The sequence below is a fragment of the Pseudophryne corroboree genome, chromosome 5 (assembly GCF_028390025.1).
Source record: "Pseudophryne corroboree isolate aPseCor3 chromosome 5, aPseCor3.hap2, whole genome shotgun sequence".
Lineage (NCBI taxonomy): Eukaryota > Metazoa > Chordata > Amphibia > Anura > Myobatrachidae > Pseudophryne > Pseudophryne corroboree.
In genome coordinates this window covers 344,489,985-344,517,618 of record NC_086448.1, presented here as the reverse complement: position 1 = coordinate 344,517,618, position 27,634 = coordinate 344,489,985, and the positions used below count along the sequence as shown (strand labels likewise).

General features: G+C 47.2%; 1 protein-coding gene across 4 annotated transcripts in view; it reads left to right on the top strand.

Moving 5' to 3' along the window:
• The window catches only part of MLH1 (mutL homolog 1), a 330,449-nt gene that overhangs the window by 127,800 nt on the left and 175,015 nt on the right, over positions 1 to 27,634 (top strand). For all 4 annotated transcript variants that reach the window (XM_063922601.1, XM_063922603.1, XM_063922600.1 and 1 more), the window contains 2 exons: positions 17,434 to 17,532; positions 17,907 to 17,980. In XM_063922601.1, the coding sequence (XP_063778671.1) occupies positions 17,434 to 17,532; positions 17,907 to 17,980 (173 nt within the window). The remainder of the gene's footprint in view (positions 1 to 17,433; positions 17,533 to 17,906; positions 17,981 to 27,634) is intronic.

The window sequence follows — 27,634 nt, the reverse complement described above, 5'->3', positions numbered from 1 at the left end:
TTCAGATTTCGGCCCTATCCATTTTCTTTCAAAAACAATTGGCTTCTCTCCCAGAAGTTCAGACTTTTGTGAAGGGAGTGCTGCATTTTCAGCCTCCTTTTGTACCTCTGGTGGAGCCCTGGGACCTTAACGTGGTGTTAAGTTTCCTTAAGTCACACTGGTTTGAACCACCTAAAACGGTAGAGTTAAAATATTTCACTTGGAAGGTGGTCATGTTATTAGCCTTGGCTTCGGCTAGGCAAGTGTCGGAATTGGCGGCTTTGTCTCATAAAAGCCCCTGTCTGGTTTCCATGTCGATAGAGCGGAGTTGCGGACACGTCCTCAATTCCTGCCTAAGGTGGTATCATCCTTTCTTATGAACCAGCCTATGGTGGTGCCTTTGGCTACGCGTGACTTGGAGGACTCCAAGTCCCTGGATGTGGTCAGGGCTTTGAAAATTTACGTAGCCAGAACGGCTAGAGTCAGAAAAACAGAATTACTGTTTGTCCTGTATGCTGCCAACAAGCTTGGCGCTCCTGCTTCAAAGCAAACTATTGCCCGCTGGATTTGTAACACCATTCAGCAGGCTCATTCTACGGCTGGATTGCCGTTGCCTAAATCGTTTAGGGTCCATTCCACTAGGAAGGTGGGTTCTTCTTGGGCGGCTGCCCGAGGGGTCTCGGCATTACAGTTGTGCCGAGCTGCTACTTGGTCAGGTTCAAACACTTTTGCTAAGTTCTACCTGAGGAGGACCTTATGTTTGCTCAATCGGTGCTGCAGAGTCATCCGCACTCTCCCGCCCGTTTAGGAGCTTTGGTATAATCCCCATGGTCCTTACGGAGTCCCCAGCATCCTCTAGGATGTTAGAGAAAATAAGATTTTACTTACCGGTAAATCTATTTCTCGTAGTCCGTAGAGGATGCTGGGCGCCCGTCCCAAGTGTGCACTTCTTCTGCAATACTTGTATATAGTTATTGCTTCAATAAGGGTTATGTTATAGTTGCATCAGTCCTGAACTGATGATATGTTGTTTTCATACTGTTAACTGGGTAGTTATCACAAGTTATACGGTGTGATTGGTGTGGCTGGTATGAATCTTGCCCTTGGATTAACAAAATCCTTTCCTCGTACTGTCCGTCTTCTTTGGGCACAGTTTCTCTAACTGAGGTTTGGAGGAGGGGCATAGAGGGAGGAGCCAGTGCACACCAGGAACTAAATTCTTTCTTAAAGTGCCCATGTCTCCTGCGGAGCCCGTCTCTCCCCATGGTCCTTACGGAGTCCCCAGCATCCTCTACGGACTATGAGAAATAGATTTACCGGTAAGTAAAATCATAATAAATAAATATATATATATATATATATATATATATATATATATATTTCTCTCTGACGTCCTAAGTGGATGCTGGGACTCTGTAAGGACCATGGGGATTAGCGGCTCCTCAGGAGACTGGGCACAACTAAAGAGAGCTTTAGGACTACCTGGTGTGCACTGGCTCCTCCCACTAAGACCCTCCTCCAGACCTCGGTTAGATTCTTGTGCCCGGCTGAGCTGGATGCACACTAAGGGGCTCTCCTGAGCTCCTAGAAAGAAAGTATATTTTAGGTTTTTTATTTTACAGTGAGATCTGCTGGCAACAGACTCACTGCAGCGAGGGACTAAGGGGAGAAGAAGCGAACCTACCTAACTGGTGGTAGCTTGGGCTTCTTAGGCTACTGGACACCATTAGCTCCAGAGGGATCGACCGCATGGAACCGGCCATTGATGTTCGGTCCCGGAGCCGCGCCGCCGGCCCCCTTACAGAGCCAGAAGCAAGAAGTGTTCCGGAAAATCGGCGGCAGAAGACTTCAGTCTTCACCAAGGTAGCTCACAGCACTGCAGCTGTGCGCCATTGCTCCTCATGCACACCTCACACTCCGGTCACTGATGGGTGCAGGGCGCTAGGGGGGGGGGGCGCCCTGAGCAGCAATATAAACACCTTGCCTTGCAAAATCATCACAATATATAGCCCCAGAGGCTATATATGTGATAAATACCCCTGCCAGAATCCATAAAAAAGCGGGAGAAAAGTCCGCGAAAAAGGGGTGGAGCTATCTCCCTCAGCACACTGGCGCCATTTTCTCTTCACAGTGCAGCTGGAAGACAGCTCCCCAGGCTCTCCCCTGTAGTTTTCAGGCTCAAAGGGTTAAAAAGAGAGGGGGAGCACTTAATTTAGGCGCAATATTGTTTATACAAGCAGCTATTGGGGGAAAAATCACTCAGTTATAGTGTTAATCCCTGCATTATATAGCGCTCTGGTGTGTGCTGGCATACTCTCTCTCTGTCTCCCCAAAGGACTTTGTGGGGTCCTGTCCTCAGTCAGAGCATTCCCTGTGTGTGTGCTGTGTGTCGGTACGGCTGTGTCGACATGTGGGATGAGGAAGGTTACGTGGAGGTGGAGCAGAGGCCGATAAATGGGATGTCGCCCCCTGTGGGGCCGACACCAGCGTGGATGGATAGGTGGAAGGTATTAACCGACAATGTCAACTCCTTACATAGAAGGCTGAATGACGTAAAACAGCTGTGGGACAGCCGGCTTCTCAGCCCGCGCCTGCCCAGGCGTCTCAAAGGCCATCAGGGGCTCAAAAAACGCCCGTTACCTCAGATGGCAGACACAGATGTCGACACGGAGTCTGACTCCAGTGTCGACGAGGTTGAGACATATACACAATCCACTAGGAACATCCGTTACATGATCTCGGCAATTAAAAATGTGTTACGCATTTCTGACATGAACCCAAGTACCACATAAAAGGGGTTTTATTTTTGGGGAGAAAAAGCAGCCAGTGTTTTGTTCCCCCATCAGATGAATGAATGAAGTGTGTAAAGTAGCGTGGGTTCCCCCGATAAGAAACTGGTAATTTCTAAAAAGTTACTGATGGCGTACCCTTTCCCGCCAGAGGATAGATCACGTTGGGAGATATCCCTTAGGGTGGATAAGGCGCTCACACGTTTGTCAAAAAAGGTGGCACTGCCGTCTTAGTATACGGCCACTTTGAAGGAGCCTGCTGATAAAAAGCAGGAGGCTATCCTGAAGTCTGTATATACACACTCAGGTTATATACTGAGACCTGCAATTGCCTCAGCATAAATAGTGCTGCTGCAGCGTGGTCTGATACCCAGTCAGATAATATTAATACTCTAAGACAGGGATAATAGTTTGCTAACATAGAGCATATTAAAGACGTCGTCTTAGATATAAAGGATGCACAGAGGGATATTTGCCGGCTGGCATCCAGAATTAATGCAATGTCCATTCTGCCAGGAGGGTATTAGAAACTCGGCAGTGGACAGGTGATGCTGCCTATAAAAGGCACATGGAGATTCTGCTTTATAAGGGTGAGGAATTGTTTGGGGATGGTCTCTGGGACCTCGTATCCACAGCAACAGCTGGGAAGAATTTTTTTTACCTCAGGTTTCCTCACAGCCTAAGAAAGCACTGTATTTTCAGGTACAGTCCTTTCTGCTTCAGAAAAGCAAGCGGGTCAAAGGCGCTTCCTTTCTGCGCAGAGACAAGGGAAGAAGGAAAAAGCTGCACCAGCAGCCAGTTCCCAGGATCAAAAATCTTCCCCCGCTTCCTCTGAGTCCACCGCATGACGTTGGGGCTCCACAGGTGGAGACAGGTGCGGTAGGGGCGCGTCTCGGGAACTTCAGGGACCAGTGGGCTTGCCCACAGGTGGATCCCTAGGTTCTGCAAATAGTATCACAGGGATACAGGCTGGAGTTCGAGGCGACTCCCCCTCGCCGTTACCTCACATCAGCCTTGCCTGCTGCCCTCGGAGAAAGGTAGTACTGGCGGCAATTCACAAGCTGTACTTCCAGCAGGTGAAATCAAGGTACCCCTCCTTCAACAAGGCCGGGGTTACTATTCCAAAATGTTGTGGTACCAAAACCAGACGGTTCGGTGAGACCCATTCTAAAATTGAAAGCCTTGAACACTTATATACGAAGGTTCAAGTTCAAAATGGAATCGCTCAGGGCGATTATTGCAAGCCTGGAGAATTTCATGGTATCACTGGACATCAAGGATGCTTACCTGCATGTCCCTATTTACCCTCTTCACCAGGAGAACCTCAAAATTGTGGTACAGGATTGTCATTACCAATTCCAGACGTTGCCGTTGGTCTGTCCCCGGCACCGAGGTATTTACCAAGGTAATGGCCGAAATAATTATCCCGTACTTGGACGGTCTCCTTATAAAGGCGAGGTCCAGGGAGCAGTTGTTCGGCGGAGTAGCACTATCTCGGGAAGTGCTACAACAGCACGGCTGGATTCTGAATATTCCAAAGTCGCAGCTGGTTCCTACGACGCGTCTACTGTTCCTGGGTATGGTTCTGGACACAGAACAGGATAAAAAGGGTTTCTCCCGGAGGAGAAGTCCAAGGAGTTGTCGTCTCTAGACAGAGACCTCCTAATACGTATACAGGTGTCGGTGCATCAATGCACGCGAGCCCTGGGAAGGATGGTAGCTTCTTACGAAGAAATTCCATTCGCCAGGTCCCATGCAAGGATTTTCCAGTGGGATCTGTTGGACAAGTGGTCCGGGTCGCATCTTCAGATGCATCGGCGGATAACCCTGTCTCCAAGGGCCAGGGTGTCGCTGTTGTGGTGGCTGCAGAGTGCTCATCTTCTAGGGGGCCGCAGATTCGGCATACAGGACTGGGTCCTGGTGACCACGGATGCCAGCCTTCGAGGCTGGGGGGCAGTCACACAGGGAAGAAACTTCCAAGGCTATGGAAAAGTCAGGAGACTTCCCTACACATAAATATTCTGGAACTAAGGGCCATTTACAATGCCCTAAATCAGGCTAGACCCCTGCTTCAACACCGGCCGGTGCTGATCCAGTCAGACAACATCACGGCGGTCGCTCATGTAAACCGACAGGGCGGCACAAGAAGCAGGATGGCGATGGCAGAAGCCACAAGGATTCTCCGATGGGCAGAAAATCATGTGTTAGCACTGTCAGCAGTGTTCATTCCCGGAGTGGACAACTGAGAAGCAGACTTTCTCAGAAGACACGACCTCCACCCGGGAGAGTGGGGACTTCATCCAGAAGTTTTCCAAATGATTGTACACCGTTGGGAAAGGCCACAGGTGGACATGATGGCGTCCCGCCTCAACAAAAAGCTACAAAGATATTGCGCCAGGTCAAGGGACCCTCAGGCGATAGCTGTGGACGCTCTGGTAACACCGTGGGTGTACCAGTCGGTGTATGTGTTCCCTTCTCTGCCTCTCTTACCCAGGGTAATGAGAATAATAAGGAGGAGAGGAGTAAGAACTATACTCATTGTTCCGGGTTGGCCAAGAAGAGCTTGGTAACCAGAACTCCAAGAAATGATCTCAGAGGACCCATGGCCTCTGCCGCTCAGACAGGACCTGCGGCAGCAGGGGGCCTGTCTGTTCCAAGACGTACCGCGACTGCGTTTGACGGCATGGCGGTTGAACGCCGGATCCTGAAGGAAAAGGGCATTCCGGAGGAAGTTATCCCTACGCTATTTAAAGCTAGGAAAGAAGTGAACGCAAACCATTATCACTGCATATGGTGGAAATATGTTGCGTGCTGTGAGGCCAGGAAGGCCCCAAAGGAGAAATTTCAGCTAGGTCGATTTCTGCACTTCCTACAGTCAGAGGTGACTATGGGCCTAAAATTGGGTTCCATGAAGGTCCAGATTTCGGCTCTATCGATTTTCTTCCAAAATAGAACTGGCTTCACTGCCTGAAGTTCGGACTTTTGTTAAGGGAGTGCTGCATAGTCAGCCCTCGTTTGTGCCTCAAGTGGCACCGTGGGATCTCAACGTGGTGTTGGATTTCCTGAAGTCGCATTGGGTTAAGCCACTTAAGTCCGTGGAGCTACAATACCTCACGTGGAAAGTGGTCATGCTGTGGGCCGTGGCGTCGGCCAGGCGTGTATCAGAATTGGCGGCTTTGTCATACAAAAGCCCTTATCTGTATTTTATATGGATAGGGCGGAATTGAGGACTCGTTCCCAATTCCTTCCTAAGGTGGTATCAGTTTTTCATGTGATGCCTGCGGCTACTTGGGACTTGGAGGATTCCAAGTTACTGGACGTAGTCAGGGCCCTGAAAAGTATATGTTTCTAGGACGGCTGGAGTCAGGAAAACTGACTCGCTATTTATCCTGTATGCACCCAACAAGCTGGGTGCTCCTGCTACTAAGCAGACTATTGCTCGCTGGATCTGTAGCACGATTCAACTTGCACATGCTGCGGCTGGACTGCCGCACCCTAAACCTGTAAAAGCCCATTCCACGAGGAAAGTGGGCTCTTCTTGGGCGGCTGCCCGAGGGGTCTCGGCTTTACAACTTTGCCGAGCTGTTACTTGGTCGGGTTCAAACATTTTTGCAACAGTCTACAAGTTTGATACCCTGGCTGAGGAGGACCTAGAGTTTGCTCATTCGGTGCTGCAGAGTCATCCGCACTCTCCCGCCCGTTTGGGAGCTTTGGTATAAACCCCATGGTCCTTACGGAGTCCCAGCATCCACTTAGGACGTCAGAGAAAATAAGATTTTACTCACCGGTAAATCTATTTCTCGTAGTCTGTAGTGGATGCTGGGCGCCCATCCCAAGTGCGGATTGTCTGCAATACTTGTTTATAGTTATTGCCTAACTAAAGGGTTATTGTTGAGCCATCTGTTGAGAGGCTCAGTTATATTTCATACTGTTAACTGGGTATAGTATCACGAGTTATACGGTGTGATTGGTGTGGCTGGTATGAGTCTTACCCGGGATTCAAAATCCTTCCTATTTGTGTCCGCTCTTCCGGGCACAGTATCCTAACTGAGGTCTGGAGGAGGGTCTTAGTGGGAGGAGCCAGTGCACACCAGGTAGTCCTAAAGCTTTCTTTAGTTGTGCCCAGTCTCCTGCGGAGCCGCTAATCCCCATGGTCCTTACGGAGTCCCAGCATCCACTACGGACTACGAGAAATAGATTTACCGGTGAGTAAAATCTTATTTTATTAGTGATGAGGAGGATCCGAACCCGCCCGAACTTCACCCTTTTTTGCACGGGTCCGAGCAGACTTAGATCCTCCCGCCTTGCTCAGTTAACCCGAGCGCGCCAGAACGTCATCATCCCGTGGTCGGATTCTATGTAAGGAGCCGCGCGTCGCCACCATTTTTCACTCGTGCACTGGAGATGATCGTGAGAGGACGTGGCTGGCGTCCTCTCAGTTTCTATGTTCAGTGGGCTGCAAATATCTGTGCTCAGTGTGCTGCAAGTGCAAATATCTACGTTCTCTGCCTGAAAAACGCTCCATATCTGTGCTCAGTGTGCTGCAAATATCTGTGCTCAGTTTGCTAATTGCTTTATTGTGGGGACTGGGGACCAGCAGTATTATATAGTAGGAGGACAGTGCAGAGTTTTGCTGACCAGTGACCACCAGTATTATACATTCTCTGCCTGAAAAATGCTCCATATCTGTGCTGCATTGTAGTATATAGTAGGAGGACAGTGCAGAATTTTGCTGACCACCAGTATAACTATATATATATACCAGTATGGTACAGTAGTCCACTGCTCTACCTAACTCTGTGTCGTCAAGTATACTATCCATCCATACCTGTGGTGCATTTCAGTTTTGCACAGTTTGCTGACCACCAGTATATAATATATAGCATTAGCAGTACGGTACAGAAGGCCACTGCTCTACTTACCTCTGTGTCATCAAGTATACTATCCATCCATACCTGTGGTGCATTTCAGTTTTGCACAGTTTGCTGACCATATATAATATATAGCAGTACGGTACAGAAGGCCACTGCTCTACCTACCTCTGTGTCGTCAAGTATACTATGCATCCATACCTGTGGTGCATTTCAGTTTTGCACAGTTTGCTGAACCACCAGTATATAATATATAGCAGTACGGTACAGTAGGCCACTGCTCTACCTACCTCTGTGTCGTCAAGTATACTATCCACCCATACCTGTGGTGCATTTCAGTTTTGCACAGTTTGCTGACCACCAGTATATAGGAGGTCATTCCGAGTTGTTCGCTCGCAAGGCGATTTTAGCAGAGTTGCTCACGCTAAGCCGCCGCCTACTGGGAGTGAATCTTAGCATCTTAAAATTGCGAACGAAGTAATCGCAATATTGCGATTACACACCTCGTAGCAGTTTCTGAGTAGCTTCAGACTTACTCGGCATCTGCGATCAGTTCAGTGCTTGTCGTTCCTGGTATGACGTCGCAAACACACCCAGCGTTCGCCCAGACCCTCCTCCGTTTCTCTGGCAACTCCTGCGTTTTTTCCGGAAACCGTAGCGTTTTTTCCCACACGCCCATAACACGGCCTGTTTCCGCCCAGTAACACCCATTTCCTGTCAATCACATTACGATCGCCAGACCGATGAAAAAGCCGTGAGTAAAATTACTAAGTGCATAGCAAATTTACTTGGCGCAGTCGCAGTGCGGACATTGCGCATGCGCATTAAGCGGAAAATCGCTGCGATGCGAAGATTTTTACCGAGCGAACAACTCGGAATGAGGGCCATAATATATAGCTGTGCGGTACAGTAGGCCACTGCTCTACCTACCTCTGTGTCGTCAAGTATACTATCCATCCATACCTGTGGTGCATTTCAGTTTTGCACAGTTTGCTGACCACCAGGATATAATATATAGCAGTACGGTACAGTAGGCCACTGCTCTACCTACATCTGTGTCGTCAAGTATACTATCCAGCCATACCTGTGGTGCATTTCAGTTTTGCACAGTTTGCTGACCACCAGTATATAATATATAGCAGTACGGTACAGTAGGCCACTGCTCTACCTACCTCTGTGTCGTCAAGTATACTATGCATCCATACCTGTGGTGCATATCAGTTGTGCGCAGTATATATAGTAGTAGGCCATTGCTATTGATATATTACTGGCATATAATTCCACACATTAAAAAATGGAGAACAAAAATGTGGAGGGTAAAATAGGGAAAGATCAAGATCCACTTCCACCTCGTGCTGAAGCTGTTGCCACTAGTCATGGCCGAGATGATGAAATGCCATCAACGTCGTCTGCCAAGGCTGATGCCCAATGTCATAGTAGAGAGCATGTAAAATCCAAAAAACAAAAGTTCAGCAAAATGACCCAAAAATCTAAATTAAAGCGTCTGAGGAGAAGCGTAAACTTGCCAATATGCCATTTACGACACGGAGTGGCAAGGAACCTGGCCTATGTTCATGCCTAGTGGTTCAGCTTCACATGAGGATGGAAGCACTCATCCTCCTGCTAGAAAACTTAAAAGAGTTAAGATGGCAAAAGCACAGCAAAGAACTGTGCGTTCTTCTAAATCACAAATCCCCAAGGAGAGTCCAATTGTGTCGGTTGCGATGCCTGACCTTCCCAACACTGGACGGGAAGAGGTTGCGCCTTCCACCATTTGCACGCCCCCTGCAAGTGCTGGAAGGAGCACCCGCAGTCCAGTTCCTGATAGTCAAATTGAAGATGTCACTGTTGAGGTACACCAGGATGAGGATATGGGTGTTGCTGGCGCTGGGGAGGAATTTGACAAGGAGGATTCTGATGGTGAGGCGGTTTGTTTAAGTCAGGCACCCAGGGAGACACCTGTTGTCCGTGGGACGAATATGGCCATTGACATGCCTGGTCAAAATACAAAAAAAAAAATCACCTCTTCGGTGTGGAATTATTTCAACAGAAATGCGACAACTGGTGCCAAGCCGTGTGTTGCCTTTGTCAAGCTGTAATAAGTAGGGGTAAGGACGTTAACCACCTAGGAACATCCTCCCTTATACGTCACCTGGACCGCATTCATCAGAAGTCAGTGACAAGTTCAAAAATTTTGGATGACAGCGGAAGCAGTCCACTGACCACTAAATCCCTTCCTCTTGTAACCAAGCTCCTGCAAACCACACCACCAACTCCCTCAGTGTCAATTTCCTCCTTAGACAGGAGAGCCAGTAGTCCTGCAGGCCATGTCACTGTCAAGTCAGACGAGTCCTCTCCTGCCTGGGATTCCTCCGATGCATCCTTGAGTGTAACGCCTACTGCTACTGGCGCTGCTATTGTTGCTGCTCATCGATCGTCATCCCAGAGGGGAAGTCGGAAGACCACTTGTACTACTTCCAGTAAGCAATTGACTGTCCAACAGTACTTTGCGAGGAAGATGAAATATCACAGCAGTCATCCTGCTGCAAAGCGGATAACTCAGGCCTTGGCAGCCTGGGTGGTGAGAAACGTGTTTCCGGTATCCACCGTTAATTCACAGGGAACTAGAAACTTGATTGAGGTACTGTGTCCCCGGTACCAAATACCATCTAGGTTCCATTTCTCTAGGCAGGCGATACCGAAAATGTACACAGACGTCAGATAAAGAGTCACCAGTGTCCTAAAAAATGCAATTGTACCCACTTAACCACGGACATGTGGACAAGTGGAGCAGGGCAGACTCAGGACTATATGACTGTGACAGCCCACTGGGTAGATGTATTGCCTCCCGAAGCAAGAACAGCAGCGGCGGCACCAGTAGCAGCATCTCGCAAACGCCAACTCGTTGCTAGGCAGGCTACGCTTTGTATCACCGCTTTCCATAAGAGGCACACAGCTGACAACCTTTTACGGAAACTGAGGAACATCATCGCAGAATGACTTACCCCAGTTGGACTCTCCTGTGGATTTGTGACATCGGACAACGCCACCAAAATTGTGTGTGCATTACATGTGGGCAAATTCCAGCACGTCCCATGTTTTGCACATACATTGAATTTGGTGGTGCAGAATTATTTAAAAAACTACAGGGGCGTGCAAGAGATGCTGTCGGTGGCCCGAAGAATTGCGGGCCACTTTAGGCATTCAGCCACCGCGTGCCGAAGACTGGAACACCAGCAAACACTCCTGAACCTGCCCAGCCATCATCTGAAGAAAGAGGTGGTAACGAGGTGGAATTCAACCCTCTATATGCTTCAGAGGATGGAGGAGCAGCAAAAGGCCATTCAAGCCTATACATCTGCCTACAATATAGGCAAAGGAGGGGGAATGCACCTGACTCAAGCGCAGTGGAGAATGATTTCAACGTTGTGCAAGGTTCTGCAACCCTTTGAATTTGCCACACGTGAAGTCAGTTCAGACACTGCCGCCTGAGTCAGGTCATTCCCCTCATCAGGCTTTTTCAGAAGAAGCTGGAGACATTGGAGGAGGAGCTAAAACAGAGCGATTCCGCTAGGCATGTGGGACTTTCTGGATGGAGCCCTTAATTCGCTTAACCAGGATTTACGGGTGGTCAATCTGTTGAAATCAGAGCACTACATTTTGGCCACCGTGCTCGATCCTAGATTTAAAACCTACGTTGTATCTCTCTTTCCGGCAGACACAAGTCTGCAGAGTTTCAAAGACTTGCTGGTGAGAAAATTGTCAAGTCAAGCGGAACGTGACCCGTCAACAGCTCCTCCTTCACATTCTCCCGCAACTGGGGGTGCGAGGAAAAGGCTAAGAATTCCGAGCCCACCCGCTGGCGGTGATGCGAGTGCTGACATCTGGTCCGGACTGAAGGACCTACCAACGATTACTGACATGTCGTCTACTGTCACTGCATATGATTCTGTCACCATTGAAAGAATGGTGGGGGATTATATGAGTGACCGCATCCAAGTAGGCACGTCAGACAGTCCGTACGTATATTGGCAGGAAAAAGAGGCAATTTGGAGGCCCTTGCACAAACTGGCTTTATTTTACCTAAGTTGTATAAAACATGTCTTGTGTCTGTTTATTTTTTACGTATTCATGTCTCCAGGTTGCTATGGAGACAATGTGGGTGGACGTGCATCACGTGGATACGTGATGACGTCATCAGACCACGCCGCCGCCGGGGAGATCCAGGACGCATGGCGCTCACATGATGCGCAATTACTGCGTCCACCCAGTGCCTGGGTGGGGGAGAAGCTCGCCGGCACAGCGCTGACATGGGGCATATTGACGTCATCAGATGGCGCCACCGACCGGAAGAATTCCCGCGCTGAGCAGCGTTCACTTGGTGGAGGGATGCTTTATAAGGTAAGAGCATTGACTGTGTTGTAACCTGATGAAAATCTTAACAGATTGAAACATTGTTTGCTGACATGGTGGTCGCCTCATTTGTTTTCTTATCCTGAGCCCTGAGTGCCGTACCTCTGCTTGCCTATATATATATATATATATATATACAGGTTGAGTATCCCATATCCAAATATTCCGAAATACGGAATATTCCGAAATACGGACATTTTTGAGTGAGAGTGAGATAGTGAAACCTTTTGTTTTTTGATGGCTCAATGTACACAAACTTTGTTTAATACACAGTTATTTAAAATATTGTATTAAATGACCTTCAGGCTGTGTGTATAAGGTGTATATGAAACAAATGAATTGTGTGAATGTAGACACACTTTGTTTAATGCACAAAGTTATAAAAAATATTGGCTAAAATTACCTTCAGGCTGTGTGTATAAGGTGTATATGTAACATAAATGCATTCTGTGCTTAGATTAAGGTCCCATCACCATGATATCTCATTATAGTATGCAATTATTCCAAAATACGGAAAAATCCCATATCCAAAATACCTCTGGTCCCAAGTATTTTGGATAAGGGAGACTCAACCTGTATATATATATATATATATATATATATATATATATATATATATATATATATATATATATATATATATATATATAGTAAATAACGGACAATGTAGAATTGCCTCTAATTAGAACTTGTGTTCATTTTTTTGGACTGTTTTGTGCATTGGGTGTATCATGTACTACAGGTACAATAGATCTTGCAATTATGAAAGGGGTATAAATAGAGATCGCTGTAGACACCATAATACATGCGACTTGTCTATAAGCTACATGAAATAGGGCTAGGGAGCACAATATGTACTTGGGTTAAAAATTGGTTAGATAATAGGGAACAGTGCGTTGTGGTTAATGGAGCATTCTCAAATTGGACTGAAGTGCTAAGTGGTGTGCCACAAGGCTCTGTACTAGGACCGCTATTGTTCAACATTTTCAGTTACGATCTAACAGAAGGTCTAGAGGACATGGTGTCAATTTTTGCAGACGATACCAAATTGTGTAAGGTTATAAATACGGATGAGGATGCTGAATCTTTTCAAACGACTTGGGTAAACTAGAAGCATAGGCAGCTAAATGGACAATTGGCTTCAATACAGACAAGTGTAAGGTAATGCACTGTGGTAGCAAGAACAAAAATAACACCAATATATTAAATGGGGTAAAATTAGGGGATTCTGTACTGGAAAAGTACTTAGGTGTTCTCATAGATAACTAAGCAGCAGTACCTAAAGTAGGATTGCAGCAAAGAAGGCTAATAAGATATTAGCATGCATAAAACGGGGAATTGATGCAAGGGACGAGAGTGTTATACTCCCGTTATACAAGTCACTAGTGAGGCCACATCTTGAATACTGTGTACAATTCTGGGCACCATACTACAAAAAGGATATCCTGGAGCTAGAAAAGGTTCAGAGGCGTACGACCAAACTAATTAAGGGCATGGAGACGCTGGAATACGAGGAAAGGCTTGCAAGGCTAGGCATGTTTACACTGGAAAAGAGGAGACTAAAAGGGCATATGATCAACATCTACAAATGTATAAGGAGACAATACACAGAGTTTGCGCGGGACCTGTTTTTGGTAAGATCAGCACAGAGGACTTGTGGACACTCGCTTAAGTTAGAGGAGAGGAGATTCCGAACAATGCAGCGTAAAGGTTTTTACACGGTAAGTACAATACGTGTTTGGAATTCCCTGCCTGAGGGAGTTGTAATGGCAGACTCAGTCAACACCTTTAAGAATGGGTTAGATTAATTCCTAATGGATTAGGATATACAGGGTTATGGTGCATAGTCATGCACTATAGTTACTATACGTAGAGGGATAGAACGCAACGGATGACATCGGCATCAGACAAAATTTTAGACCAAAATAATCCTGCATAGGAGACCACAAATAGGTTGAACTCGATGGACAAATTTGTCTTTTTTTCAACCTTAGATACTATGTTACATGCTCTTGGGGAAGCTAGTAGCTTCTAGACCAGCGAATTGTGTTGAACTGGTAATTACCCCTCCGCAAGTCTTCTGTACTCCTGGATATTAAGCTCTGGCATTATTGGGGCTCCTTCTCTCCAGTGGTCTCTAATTTGCAGTATTCTCAACACCCGGACCATCCCTTCGACAGCTGCCACCTTTGCCTTAAAAGGAAAAATTATTGGGGACTGTAACTAGAAGGATCCGTTATTATTGCTGCTAATGAGCGGACCTTTTATGGACATACATTGGAGTAGGCTTTAGCCAGAGTCTGTTACAATATTTAATATAGGAGTATCAGTGGCACCTTTATGTATATGACATTTTACATTTATAATGTGGTACTTTTTTTAATGATGGTTATATCTTTTTTAATTGTTTTTGTTTATATATTTGCACAAACTGTCCTATTATTAATTATTGTGTCAGCCAGCGCTGGTATCTATTTATTTCTGTGTTTGACCATAAAGGGGCGTTTGACAAGCCCCATACCAGCACCTGTTGACAGTGCACTTGAAAAATATTCTTACGCTTAGGCACACTGCGGCAGGTAACGCCCCTTAGGCACACTGCGCCAGGTAGAGCCCCTTAGGCACACTGCGCCAGGTAGAAAGGGGTGTGTGTGTCTTTCTCTCTAATTACCTTGCAGGGAGAGCCGCCACTTGTCTGGGAGCCGCCACACTTTATTCTACAGTTACCTGGCACCTCAGCCGGGGACCACGCCAGTGAGACCTGGAGACACTGAGCCGACAAGCCGCAGGACCTGGCTATCGATCTATGTGACACGCTAACAAGGTTGCCGGGCACTGCAATTCTTGTGCTGTGCGGCCCTGTGTGTGTTCCAGCGGATGCACCCATAGTGCAGATGTGCTGTGTGCAACGCAACACTGGCACACACCTATTTACGGCCTCTGTTAACTCTTTTTCTTCAAGGTCTATGGGATCCACAGGGCACCCATTCTGACGCATCTGGCTTCTATGGGTTTTTGCTGTGTGCATCGGTTCCCTGGTCTATTGTATGAGAGAGTGTTTCTTGTGTGTACCATTCTTCCTTCTCTCCTATTCTGCTCCTGCCTTGGGGTTGTACGCAAACTGTATAGCCTAGACTCTGGGCGGGGGTTTAGGGGGAAGGGCCAGAGCATCCTGGGAGCTCTGGCCCTTCATACAATAGAGTTTTACTTTCAAGGTGTGCGTGTCCTGTTTTAATTTGTGTATTTTGTTTGCAGAAGAACTACAGGTACCAGCGGGCCCGTTTTACCGCCACATGCTGGTACTTGTGGTTCTCCAAGTACCAGCTTACGGGGGAGGCTTGCTGGGACTTGTAGTTCTTCTGCAAAAAAACTATTCCTTTATTTTACACATGGCTATCAGCCCCCCATCCGCAGCCCATGGATGGGGGGGATAGCCTCGGGCTTCACCCCTGGCCCTTGGGTGGCTGGAGGGGGGAGACCCTTGATTTAAGGGGGTCTCCACTCCTCCAGGGTACCCTGGCCAGGGGTGACTAGTTGGGTATTTAATGCCACGGCCGCAGGGACCAGTATAAAAGTGTCCCCCGGCTGTGGCATTATCTCTCCAGCTAGTAGAGCCCGGTGCTGGTTCAAAAAATACGGGGGACCCCTACACTTTTTGTCCCCCATATTTTTTGCACCAGGACCGGAAGCAGAGCCCGGTGCTGGTTCTAAAAATACGGGGGATCCCCTGTCCATTTCCCCCCCGTATTTTTACAATCAGGACCGGCTCAAAGAGCCCGTGGCTGGTTATGCTTAGGAGGGGAGACCCCACGCATTTTTTTTTTCGTGATTATAACCCATTCCCACTGAAAACCATGCTCTCTCTATTTTAGTCGGTTAAAAAAAAAATATATATTCTTTTAAAAAATCTATAAATAATACTTGTCTCCTAATAGACAAACTAAGTACATAATCCCTTCTAATATAAATAGATATGCTATTAGCAATAAAAAAAACACAAAAAAATACATGTTTTAATTTTTTTTTATAAGATTCCGCCAGCAAAGTGAGGCGGAATGAAATTGCCGAAATTACTGTCGAAAAGCACTGTTGTCGAATCGACATTCTTCAATTGAATATACTTTTGTCGAAAAGCCGCATTTTTAACAGTGCAGACATGTCGAATTTGACAACTGAGGAAGCCGCTGAGCTGTATATCCAAGCGGGGAAACGCGTTTGTCGGATGCACTGCTAAAGAGCTTTTGGTGAGACACCTTCATATATTACTGGCTGGCCAGAGACACTAATACCTACGGATAACATCTGATAACTTCTACGGATAACATCTGAGATTATACCTGCTATCCACCAGGCAGTGGACTCCGGATAAGGCTGTTTATGGAAACGACAACCGGGAGAGGTATCTATGTGATATGTGCAAAGCTATACATCTGTGCACAGCTCCACAAGAAACTCTAATTACAAAACATAATAATTATAACTCACACTGGTTGAAAATTTAATGGTGTGAGGAAATTTACCTGGAAGGTACAATCTACTAGCTGTATGCGTTTGCGAAAAGAACTGCAATCTGCGTAATTAACTGACCGGATAATTGCTCATTATAATAACTGAGGAAATATATCTATCAGCTGGACATTTCTATCGATTGATAACATCTATGCGGTCATGATTTATTGTCAAAAGCACATAAAGAAATAACATCTAGCTTTAAATTCAGCTGTATATAATTATATAAAATCAGTAAGGAACAGTTTTCTCTGGTTTGGTATATAGAGCGGAATTATCCGGTGGGATATATAGCTTAATTAACATATATTATAATTGTTTTTATATGATATGGATATGAAGGATGTATTTTAATATGTGATATTAAATCAATTAAAACATTTTTAGTGTAAAAGTGCCAGCGCTGTTCTTTTTCCTTTTTTGTATATCCTCCATTTTTAGGTTACGAACCAAACCTTGAACATAGCTGCAGGCACTTTTCACAGTAACCATAGCGCCAGACTATCTCTATTTATTCCTTTATGAATTTGACAACTGTCGAATTTGAAAAAGTCGAATCTGAAACGTCTGTTTTTTTTGTCGAAAAGTACTGTATTGCATTGTCGAATCCAATTCGACATGTTTTTTTTTGTCGAAACTGCCCCGTTTTTCGACTTTGCCGGCAATTCGACCGCAATTGCATATACCCCTAAGTTTGTACACCAATAACTTTCTCGCCCAATTATTAAGAGTGTACGGTTTTTGGTGCAAATTTGCTATCTATTGGATCAGTTCTTAAATACTGAGATTGGTTGGCTCTAATGTCAATACCTGTAAATATCTATTGATTTTACCACTGTCTTTAAAAGTAAAAACTAGCATTCTAATTTCAGAAAGAAGACATGGAGATAGTATGTGAGCGGTTCACCACAAGTAAACTGCAGTCATTTGAGGACTTGTCTAATATTTCTACTTATGGTTTCCGTGGGGAAGTAAGTAATGATAAATTCATACTTTTACCATCATACATTGTGCTTATTTTATACCTGGCTATAAATATGTAATTTAAAAATATAAGCAATGTACTTAATTGTTTGTTTTTTCTTTCTACTGATCATGCTTTTAAGTGCATGTATATATTGTGTTACAATGTACTTTTGTACAAATAAGTTTGTCTCTTTTTGTAGATAAAATTAAACTGTGCAGTGTGACTGAGCATTTATATTACCAAGGCTAAACACACTTCCAGTGTTTCAGCAGTGCTCAATTCAGACCAGTGATGTGTTTTGACAGAAACTGAAATTACATTATAAGCAAGCTATTGTACAATTTGTCAGACTTTTTTGTTTTTGCGTGTGTCCCACAGGCATTAGCAAGTATAAGTCACGTGGCACATGTTACTGTAACCACAAAGACAGCGGATGAAAAATGTGCTTACAGGTGAGACGTAATGCAATTTGCTACTTCTACTACATTTGAAGGGAAATGTTTGTTTGTAGTATAATTGCTCCAATGTGACAGCATGTCAATAACAGTTCTGAGGGATTGACCAAAAATGACATTCCTTTCCACTTTGCGTGTCATAACGTGGCTGTGAATTCATGTGTCAGCAATGCTTCTTGTGTGTCCGTTTTAAACTGTATCTATGGTGTAAATGGTCTCTTAAATTGTATTTTCTGCAGCGGGGTACATTGTTTCCACAGGGAAACATTGGGGTGTAGAGATGGATCTTGATCCAGGTACCAACAGGCTAAAGCTTTAGACTGTCCTAGAATGCATTGGGGCCTCCTCTATAACCCCGCCTTCAGGCACTGTGAGCTCAGTTTCATGGTGGTGCCCTGCAGAGCAGGTCACTTAACAGAGAGGCTGCACTGGCCAGCCCTGAAAAAACTTTTACTTGAAGGACTTCAAGGGCCGCAGCACTTACATGTCAGGGTGACATTCTGTGCTGCGGCTCCGTCACCTCTCCAGTGGCGACGCATACTACTGCGGGTACTTGCGGCGGGGACGCCCCGGCATTGGGCACACGGTCGCAGGGCTCTCCTGGTTTGCGTGCCTGCTACGAAGGGAGGGGGTAAGAGGCTCCCCCAGGTGGGACCCGCCATTAAATCGCGTTCCTATCGCAGTCTAGGGAGACGGACTGCGACGCTGGCGTGGACACTGTCACCGAGCAGGGACCCCACTATATCCAACAGGGCATAGGAGTACAGGTCGGGTGTACTAATGCCCACTTTAATAAGACTCCATAGTACCAGGTGGGGAGGGCCAGCATAGGGGAGCCGGCGCTTGACCTGTAGCCCCTCCCCCGGCTCAGGGCGCCATCTACTGCTGGTGTTCCTGCCTTGGAGCTGCCTCACACTCTCCCTCACTCCCTGACTGAGACGCTGGGCGCCATCTTCTAAGCATAGCTGCAACTGGTCTCCAGGACTGCAAGGCAAGGTCTCCCCTGTCAATCTGCCTGTACATCAGATGTATTTACCCTTAAGTGTATTTTACTGTTTACTCAGTCACATAATACCGGATTTATTCGCTGGTGTTGTGTACTATGTACACTGTCACATACTAGGGAATTTATGTGCAGGTATTGTACTCTGTCTGTCTGTATCGTACTAATACGCTGCTGTTACATATCTGAAAATGTCGAACAAAAAGGGCGGGAAATCCGAAAACGCTCCTGCACCATGCAGCGCATGCGCCAAGGATTTGCCTGAGGGGGAAGTTTTGAATGAAGGTCTGTGTACTATGTGCCATACATCTCACAGTCAGTCCGCAGCTCCTGTAACCAATCAGGGGCCACCTTGGGCGGCATTCTCATCTATGTTAAATGCGCTTGTGACACGCCTTACGCCCCCTATGGGACTTCCTGTGCCATTAAAGTCACATATTGTCCCTATGGTAAATCCGCCTTGGGTGGATAATTTGTCTACCCAGTTGCAGCAATTGAATGAATCTTTGGTTAGACATAAGACTGCTCCAAGTCACTTTCGTGTCTCAGGGTCATCTAAGCGGGCTACTTCCTCCTCATAATCCACTAATCTCTCAGAAGATTCTTCTTATGAAGATGGGGAGCATACTGTCCTGTCAGACACCGACACAGCTGCTTCTGATGAGGCATCTACAGCACAGGTTGATGTCCCTGACCTAGTGGTTGCTATTAAGCAGATCCTGCAAATATCAGATGATGATGAGGATTACACTACGGTGTCTAAAAAACCTGTTCAGTTTAAACGTCAGAGGGTAACTAAAACATTATTACCGCATTCTGACCATTTAGTGGACATACGACGAGAACCCTGGATTACTTCAGGGAAGAAATTCTCCCTGTCTAAAAGGATCGTAGCTCGCTATCCTCTCCCTGCAGAGTTGTGTAACAAGTGGGAAAATTCACTGCCGGTGGACTCTCATGTCACCCGTCTTGTGGTGTCCTCTACTCTGCATTTCACAACTGTCACCTCACTGAAGAAACCGACAGATAAGCGTGTGGAGGGATGCCTGAAGTCTATTTACTCCCTTACAGGTGCTGTACATAGACCAACTATAGCAGCCTCCTGGGCTGCAAAAGGTATTGAAGCATGTGTTCAGGCATTAGTTTCCCCAGGATATATCTGACAATGCCAGACAATTCCTGTCTCATATTACCACCGCCGCCTATTACATACACGAGGCGTCCTCTGAGGCAGGTGTATTGGCAGCCAAGGCAGCAACTACGTCCATCCTGGCTCGCCATATTCTGTGGTTGAGGTCATGGAAGGTGGACCTGAACTCCAAAAAAACTTTGGAGGTACTACCTTTATAGAGAGACATCTTATTTGGGTAACACCTCAATAAAACTGTCGCTGACTTAGCGGCTGCTAAGACTGCTTTTCTTCCTAATACTACTACTTCGACACACAAGGCAAAAGGTACCACTTTTCGCTCCTTTCGACCTCAAGGGAAAGCAAAAGGTCAGGCATTCCCTAGACAATCACGTGCTTCCAAAACCACAAAGCCCAAGGCAAAACATTCTTGGGCAGCCCGTCAGCCTGCTTCTAAACACGACAAGCCTGCCGCACGACGGTATGGGCCTTCCCCTGGGGGACCCCAGGGTGGGAGGCCGACTTCTGCGATTCACCCAGGTCTGGATAAAGACCACTTCAGACGCTTGGGTGTGAGAAGTTGTCTCACGGGTATGCAGTCTCTTTCAAGAGGCGCCCCCCTCGACAGTTTTGCACCACGGTTATCCCTTTGGATCCGTTTTAAAGGTGCAAGCTCTTCAATTGGTTGTGCGTTCCCTCCTGGAGACAGGAGTGGTGGTGCCGGTACCTCTGTCCCAGAGAGGTAGAGGATACTACTCGACCTTGTTCCTAGTACCGAAACCCAATGGGTCTTTCCGGTCCATATTCAACTTCAAATCACTGAACAAATTTGTGAGTGTGTCCAAGTTCCGTATGGAAACACCGCTCAATTGTACTAGCCATGGATCCCGGTGACTATATGGTATTCCTGGATATACAAGATGCTTACCTGCATATACCTATTGCCATATCGTGTCAGCAATATCTGCGGTTTGCTATTGGCAACCTCCACTATTAGTTCCAGGCTCTGCCATTTGGACCGGCCACAGCTCCTTGGATCTTCACCAAGGTTATGGCCGTGATGACGGCTCATTTCCGTTGCCAAGGAGTCGGGATCCTGCCGTATCTGGACGACTTGCTGATTCTGGCAAACTCCCACAATGTACTTCTCAGTCATTTGCAACTGATGGTAAACTTCCTACAAGCCCACAGGTGGCTCATCAACTGGAAGAAGTCCTCGCTGGTCCCAGCTCAAAGCATGGTGCACCTTGGGGCACTGCTTAACACACAGTCAACGGCTGTTTCTGTCTCCAGAGAAGGTCCTAAAGCTTCAGGACAGGATAAGATACTTCCTCTCTCGCCCAAGAGTGTCGATACACTTGGCGATCCAAGTAATAGGCCTAATGGTGTCGGCTTTTGACATGGTAGAGTACGCTCAATTTCATTACCGCCCTCTGCAGAGGTTAATCCTTTCCAAGTGGGAAGCTGGGTCCTACTGACTACGGATGCCTGTCTGCGGGGTTGGGGAGCGGTGTTGGAGCAACACTCTTTCCAGGGTTGGTGGACCAAGGAGGAATCACTCCTCCCGATAAATATTCTGGTATTGCAGGCAGTGTTCAATGCTTTGTCTCTCGCCCTGCCTTTGATACAGCACAGGCCTTTTCAAGTACGGTCAGACAATGCCACCACGGTGGTATACATAAACCATCAAGGAATCACTCGAAGCCGCATGGCAATTATGGAAGTGTCAAAAATCCTTTGTTGGGCGGAACATCACCTGCCAGCAGTATCAGCAGTGTTCATATCGGGAGTCCTCAACTGGGAAGCGGATTTCCTCAGCCGTCAGGATGTGCACGCCGGAGAGTGGAGTCTTCATCAGGAAGTCTTTCAACTCGTAGTGGACAAGTGGGGCCTACCAGATGTAGACCTGATGGCGTCTCAACATAATCACAAAGTTCCGGTCTTCGGATCAAGGACCAGGGATCCTCAAGCAGCATTCGTGGACTCACTGGAATTTCCATGGAATTTTCGGCTGTGCTACATGTTCCCTCCAGTGTCTCTCCTGCGCAGGGTGCTACGGAAGTTCAAACAAGAAGGAGGAATACTCTTCTAGTCTCTCCAGCGTGGCCCAGACGGCATTGGCTCTCAGACCTGCAGGTTCTATCGATAGAACGTCCTCTTCTACTTCCTCAATGCCCAGACCACCTCGTTCAGGGCCCTTGTGTCTACCAGGACCTGGTCAGATTGGCTTTGACGGCATGGCTATTGAAGTATCACTCCTGAAGGCCAAAGGATTCTCCGAGGCGGTTATCCAAACTATGCTGAAGGCCCGCAAACCGGCTGCTGCGCAGATTTATTACAGGGTCTGGAATTCTTACTACACCTGGTGTGCTGCTAAGAATAACGATACATATAAATTCAGTACTTCCAGACTTCTGGCTTTTCTACAACAAGGCCTGGACTTAGGCCTTCGTCTGGCCTCCCTCAAGGTTCATATCTCTCTTGTTGATGTGGTTTCAGAGAAACATTGCGTCTGTTCCTGATGTTCATACTTTCACTCAGAGTGTTTTACGGATTCAGCCTCCCTGTGGCTCCATGGGATCTGTCTATTGTCATGAATTCCCTGCAAGAGTCTCCATTTGAACCTCTTGAGTCAGTGGACCTTAAATGGCTCACGGCCAAGGTTTTGTTCCTACTGGCTATTGCCTCTGCTAGGAGGGTGCCAGAACTAGATGCTCTGTCCTGTTGTCCACCCTTTCTGATATTTCACCGTGACCGAGCGATTCTTAGAACTCGCCCTGGTTATTTGCCTAAGGTTGTGTCATCTTTCCACCTTAACCAAGAGATTGTAGTTCCGGCCTTTATCTCTTCTGATTTGTCCTCCAAAGAGCGGTCTTTGGATGTGGTAAGGGCTCTCCGTATTTATGTCTAGAGGACTGCCTTTATCAGTAAGTCAGATACCCTTTTTGTTCTTTTTGGTTTTCACAAACGTAGCTGGCCTGCGAATAAGCAAACTTTGGCCAGATGGATTAGAATGGTAATTGCACAAGCCTATGCGCAGGCTGGACTTCCAGCTACTGCTGCTATCAAAGCCCATTCTACTCGGTCTGTTGGACCTTCTTGGGCAGTCCACCGAAGCGTGTCCGCTGAACAGTTGTGCAAGGCGGCTACGTGGTCCTCAGTGAACATGTTCCTTAGGTTCTATGTCTTCGATACTTCCGCCTCCCAGGATGCTTAATTTGGATGCCGGGTTCTCATTCCCGCTACGGCGCATCTCCTCCCATGAGGAACTGCTTTAGGACATCCCCGATGTTTCCCTGTGGAAACCAATGTACCCCGCTGCAGAAAAGGAGATTTATGGTAGACTTACCATGGTTAAATCTCTTTCTGCGAAGTACATTGGTTCCACAGGACTCCCACCCTGACGCACCTAGCTTCTATTGGTTTGTATGGCATTATCCACTAGTCCCTTTTCCTGTCGTGAGAACGTGGGGGTAAATTTACTAAGATGGGAGTTCTATTTAAGATGGGATATTGCCCATAGCAACTAATCAGATTCCAGGTTTTATCTTCTAGAACAGAGGTTCTCAAACTCTGTCCTCGGGGGCACACACAGTGCATGTTTTGCAGGTCTCCTCACAGAATCGCAAGTGAAATAATTAGCTCCACCTGTGGACCTTTTAAAATGTGTCAGTGAGTAATTAATACACCTGTGCACCTGCTGGGTTACCTTCATAACATACACTGTGTGTGCCCCCGAGGACCGAGTTTGAGAACCTCTGTTCTAGAAGGTGCTAGATAAATGATACGTATAAGCTGATTGGTTGCTATGGGCAACATCCCATCTTAAATAGAACTCCCATCTTAGTAAATTTACCCCGTGGTTCTATGTTACTAACATCTACCTTCTCTTTTACCTGCTCCTGCATTTGACTGGTTAACGAAACTGAGCTCAGTGTCTGAAGGCGGGGCTATAGAGGAGGCCCCAGTGCATCCTGGGACAGTCTAAAGCTTTAGCCTGTTGGTGCCTGGATCAAGATCCATCTCTACACCCCGATGTTTCCCTGTGGAACCAATGTACCTCGCAGAAAGAGATTTAACCATGGTAAGTCTACCATAAATCTCCTTTCTCTGACGTCCTAGTGGATGCTGGGAACTCCGTAAGGACCATGGGGAATAGACGGGCTCCGCAGGAGACTGGGTACTCTAAGAAAGAATTAGATCTACTGGTGTGCACTGGCTCCTCCCTCTATGCCCCTCCTCCAGACCTCAGTTAGAATCTGTGCCCGGCTCGAGCTGGTTGCACACTAGGGGCTCTCCTGAGCTCTTAGTAAAGAAAGTATTTGTTAGTTTTTTTATTTTCAGTGAGATCTGCTGGCAACAGACTCTCACTGCTACGAGGGACTTAGGGGAGAGAAGCGAACCTACCTGCTTGCAGCAAGCTCGGGCTTCTAGGCTACTGGACACCATTAGCTCCAGAGGGATCGAACATAGGCCCAGCCTCGGTCGTCCGGTCCCGGAGCCGCGCCGCCGTCCCCCTTGCAGAGCCAGAAGACTGAAGATTCCGAGGAGAAAATTGGCGGCTGAAGACTCCGGTCTTCATTAAGGTAGCGCACAGCACTGCAGCTGTGCGCCATTGCTCCACATGCACACCACATACTCCGGTCACTGATGGGTGCAGGGCGCTGGGGGGGGGGCGCCCTGGGCTGCAATTAGATTACCTTAAAAATGGCAAAAAACACATAATATAGTCTAATAAACTATATATGTGTAAAAATCCCCTGCCATAATATTAATAAAAGAGCGGGAGAAGTCCGCCGTGAAAGGGGCGGGGCTATCTCCCTCAGCACACTGGCGCCATTTTCTCTTCACAGTTCCGCTGGAAGACAGCTTCCCAGGCTCTCCCCTGCAGTTTCCAGGCTCAATAGGGTAAAAAAGAGAGAGAGGGGGGGCACTAAATTTAGGCGCAATACTGTGTATTATAGCTGCTATAGGGAAAATCACTTTGTGTAGTGTAAATCCCTGTGTTATATAGCGCTGTGGTGTGTGCTGGCATACTCTCTCTCTGTCTCCCCAAAGGACTTGGTGGGGTCCTGTCCTCAGTCAGAGCATTCCCTGTGTGTGTGTGTGGTGTGTCGGTACGGCTGTGTCGACATGTTTGATGAGGAGGCTTATGTGGAGGCGGAGCAGGTGCCGATAAATGTGATGTCACCCTCTGCGGGGTCGACACCAGAGTGGATGGATATGTGGAAGGTATTAACAGACAGTGTCAACTCCTTACATAAAAGGTTTGATGACATAACAGCTGTGGGACAGCCGGCTCAGCCAGTGCCTGCCCAGGCGTCTCAAAGGCCATCAGGGGCTCAAAAACGCCCGCTACCTCAGATGGCAGACACAGATGTCGACACGGAGTCTGACTCCAGTGTCGACGACGACGAGACTAATGTACATTCCACTAAGGCTATCCGTTGCATGATTACGGCAATGAAAAATGTGTTGCACATTTCTGACATTAACCCAGGTACCACTAAAAAGGGTATTATGTTTGGGGAGAAAAAGCAACCAGTGGTTTTTCCCCCTTCAGATGAGTTAAATGAAGTGTGTGAAGAAGCGTGGGCTTCCCCCGATAAAAAAATTAGTGATTTCTAAAAAGTTACTAATGGCGTACCCTTTCCCGCCAGAGGACAGGGTTCGTTGGGAGACATCTCCGAGGGTGGATAAAGCGCTCACACGCTTATCAAAAAAGGTGGCACTACCGTCTCAGGATACGGCCGCCTTAAAGGAGCCTGCGGATAGAAAGCAGGAGGCTATCCTGAAGTCTGTATATACACACTCAGGTACTATACTGAGACCTGCTATTGCTTCAGCATGGATGTGCAGTGCTGCAGCAGCGTGGTCTGATTCCCTGTCTGATAATATTGATTCCCTTGACAGGGACACTATATTGCTAACCATAGAGCATATTAAAGACATAGTCTTATACATGAGAGATGCACAGAGGGATATTTGCCGGCTGGCATCTAGAATAAATGCAATGTCCATTTCTGCCAGGAGAGTATTATGGACTCGGCAGTGGACAGGTAATGCGGATTCTAAAAGGCACATGGAGGATTTGCCTTACAAGGGTGAGGAATTGTTTGGGGATGGTCTCTCGGACCTCGTTTCCACAGCGACAGCTGGGTAGTCAACATTTTTACCCCAGGTTCCCTCACAGCCAAAGAAAGCACCGTATTATCAGGTACAGTCCTTTCGGCCCCAGAAAGGCAAGCGGGTTAAAGGCGCGTCCTTTCTGCCCAGAGGCAGGGGTAGAGGGAAAAAGCTGCACCATACAGCCAGTTCCCAAGAACAGAAATCCTCCCCTGCTTCCACTAAATCCACTGCATGACGCTGGGGCTCCACTGGTGGAGCCAAGTGCGGTGGGGGCCCGTCTCCGGAACTTCAGCGACCGGTGGGTTCGCTCACAGGTGGATCCCTGGGTTCTACAAGTGGTATCTCAGGGATACAAGCTGGAATTCGAGACGTCTCCCCCTCGCCGTTACCTCAAATCAGCCTTGCCAGCTACTCCCCCAGACAGGGAGGTGGTGCTGGCGGCAATTCACAAGCTTTTCCTCCAGCAGGTGATAATAAAAGTTCCCCTCCTTCAACAGGGACGGGGTTACTATTCCACAATGTTTGTGGTACCGAAACCAGACTGTTCGGTGAGACCCATTCTAAATTTAAAATCCTTGAACACTTATATAAGAAGGTTCAAGTTCAAAATGGAATCGCTCAGGGCGGTTATTGCAAGCCTGGAAGAAGGGGATTACATGGTATCACTGGACATCAAGGATGCGTACCTGCATGTCCCCATTTACCCACCTCACCAGGTGTACCTCCGGTTTGTGGTACAAGACTGCCATTACCAATTCCAGACGTTGCCGTTTGGTCTGTCCACGGCACCGAGGGTATTTACCAAGGTAATGGCCGAAATGATGATACTCCTTCGAAAGAAGGGAGTTCTCATTATCCCATACTTGGACGATCTCCTTATAAAGGCGAGGTCCAGGGAGCAGTTGTTGGTCGGAGTAGCACTATCTCAGAAAGTGCTACAACAGCACGGCTGGATTCTGAATATTCCAAAGTCGCAGCTGGTTCTTACGACGCGTCTGCTGTTCCTGGGTATGATTCTGGACACAGAACAGAAGAAGGTGTTTCTCCCGGAGGAGAAGGCCAAGGAGTTGTCATCTCTGGTCAGAGACCTCCTGAAACCAAAACAGGTGTCGGTGCATCACTGCACGCGAGTCCTGGGAAAGATGGTAGCTTCTTACGAGGCAATTCCATTCGGCAGGTTCCATGCAAGGATCTTTCAGTGGGATCTGTTAGACAAGTGGTCCAGATCGCATCTTCAGATGCATCGGCTGATCACCCTGTCCCCGAGGGCCAGGGTGTCTCTGCAGTGGTGGCTGCAGAGTGCTCATCTTCTCGAGGGCCGCAGATTCGGCATACAGGACTGGGTCCTGGTGACCACGGATGCAAGCCTCCGAGGTTGGGGGGCTGTCAC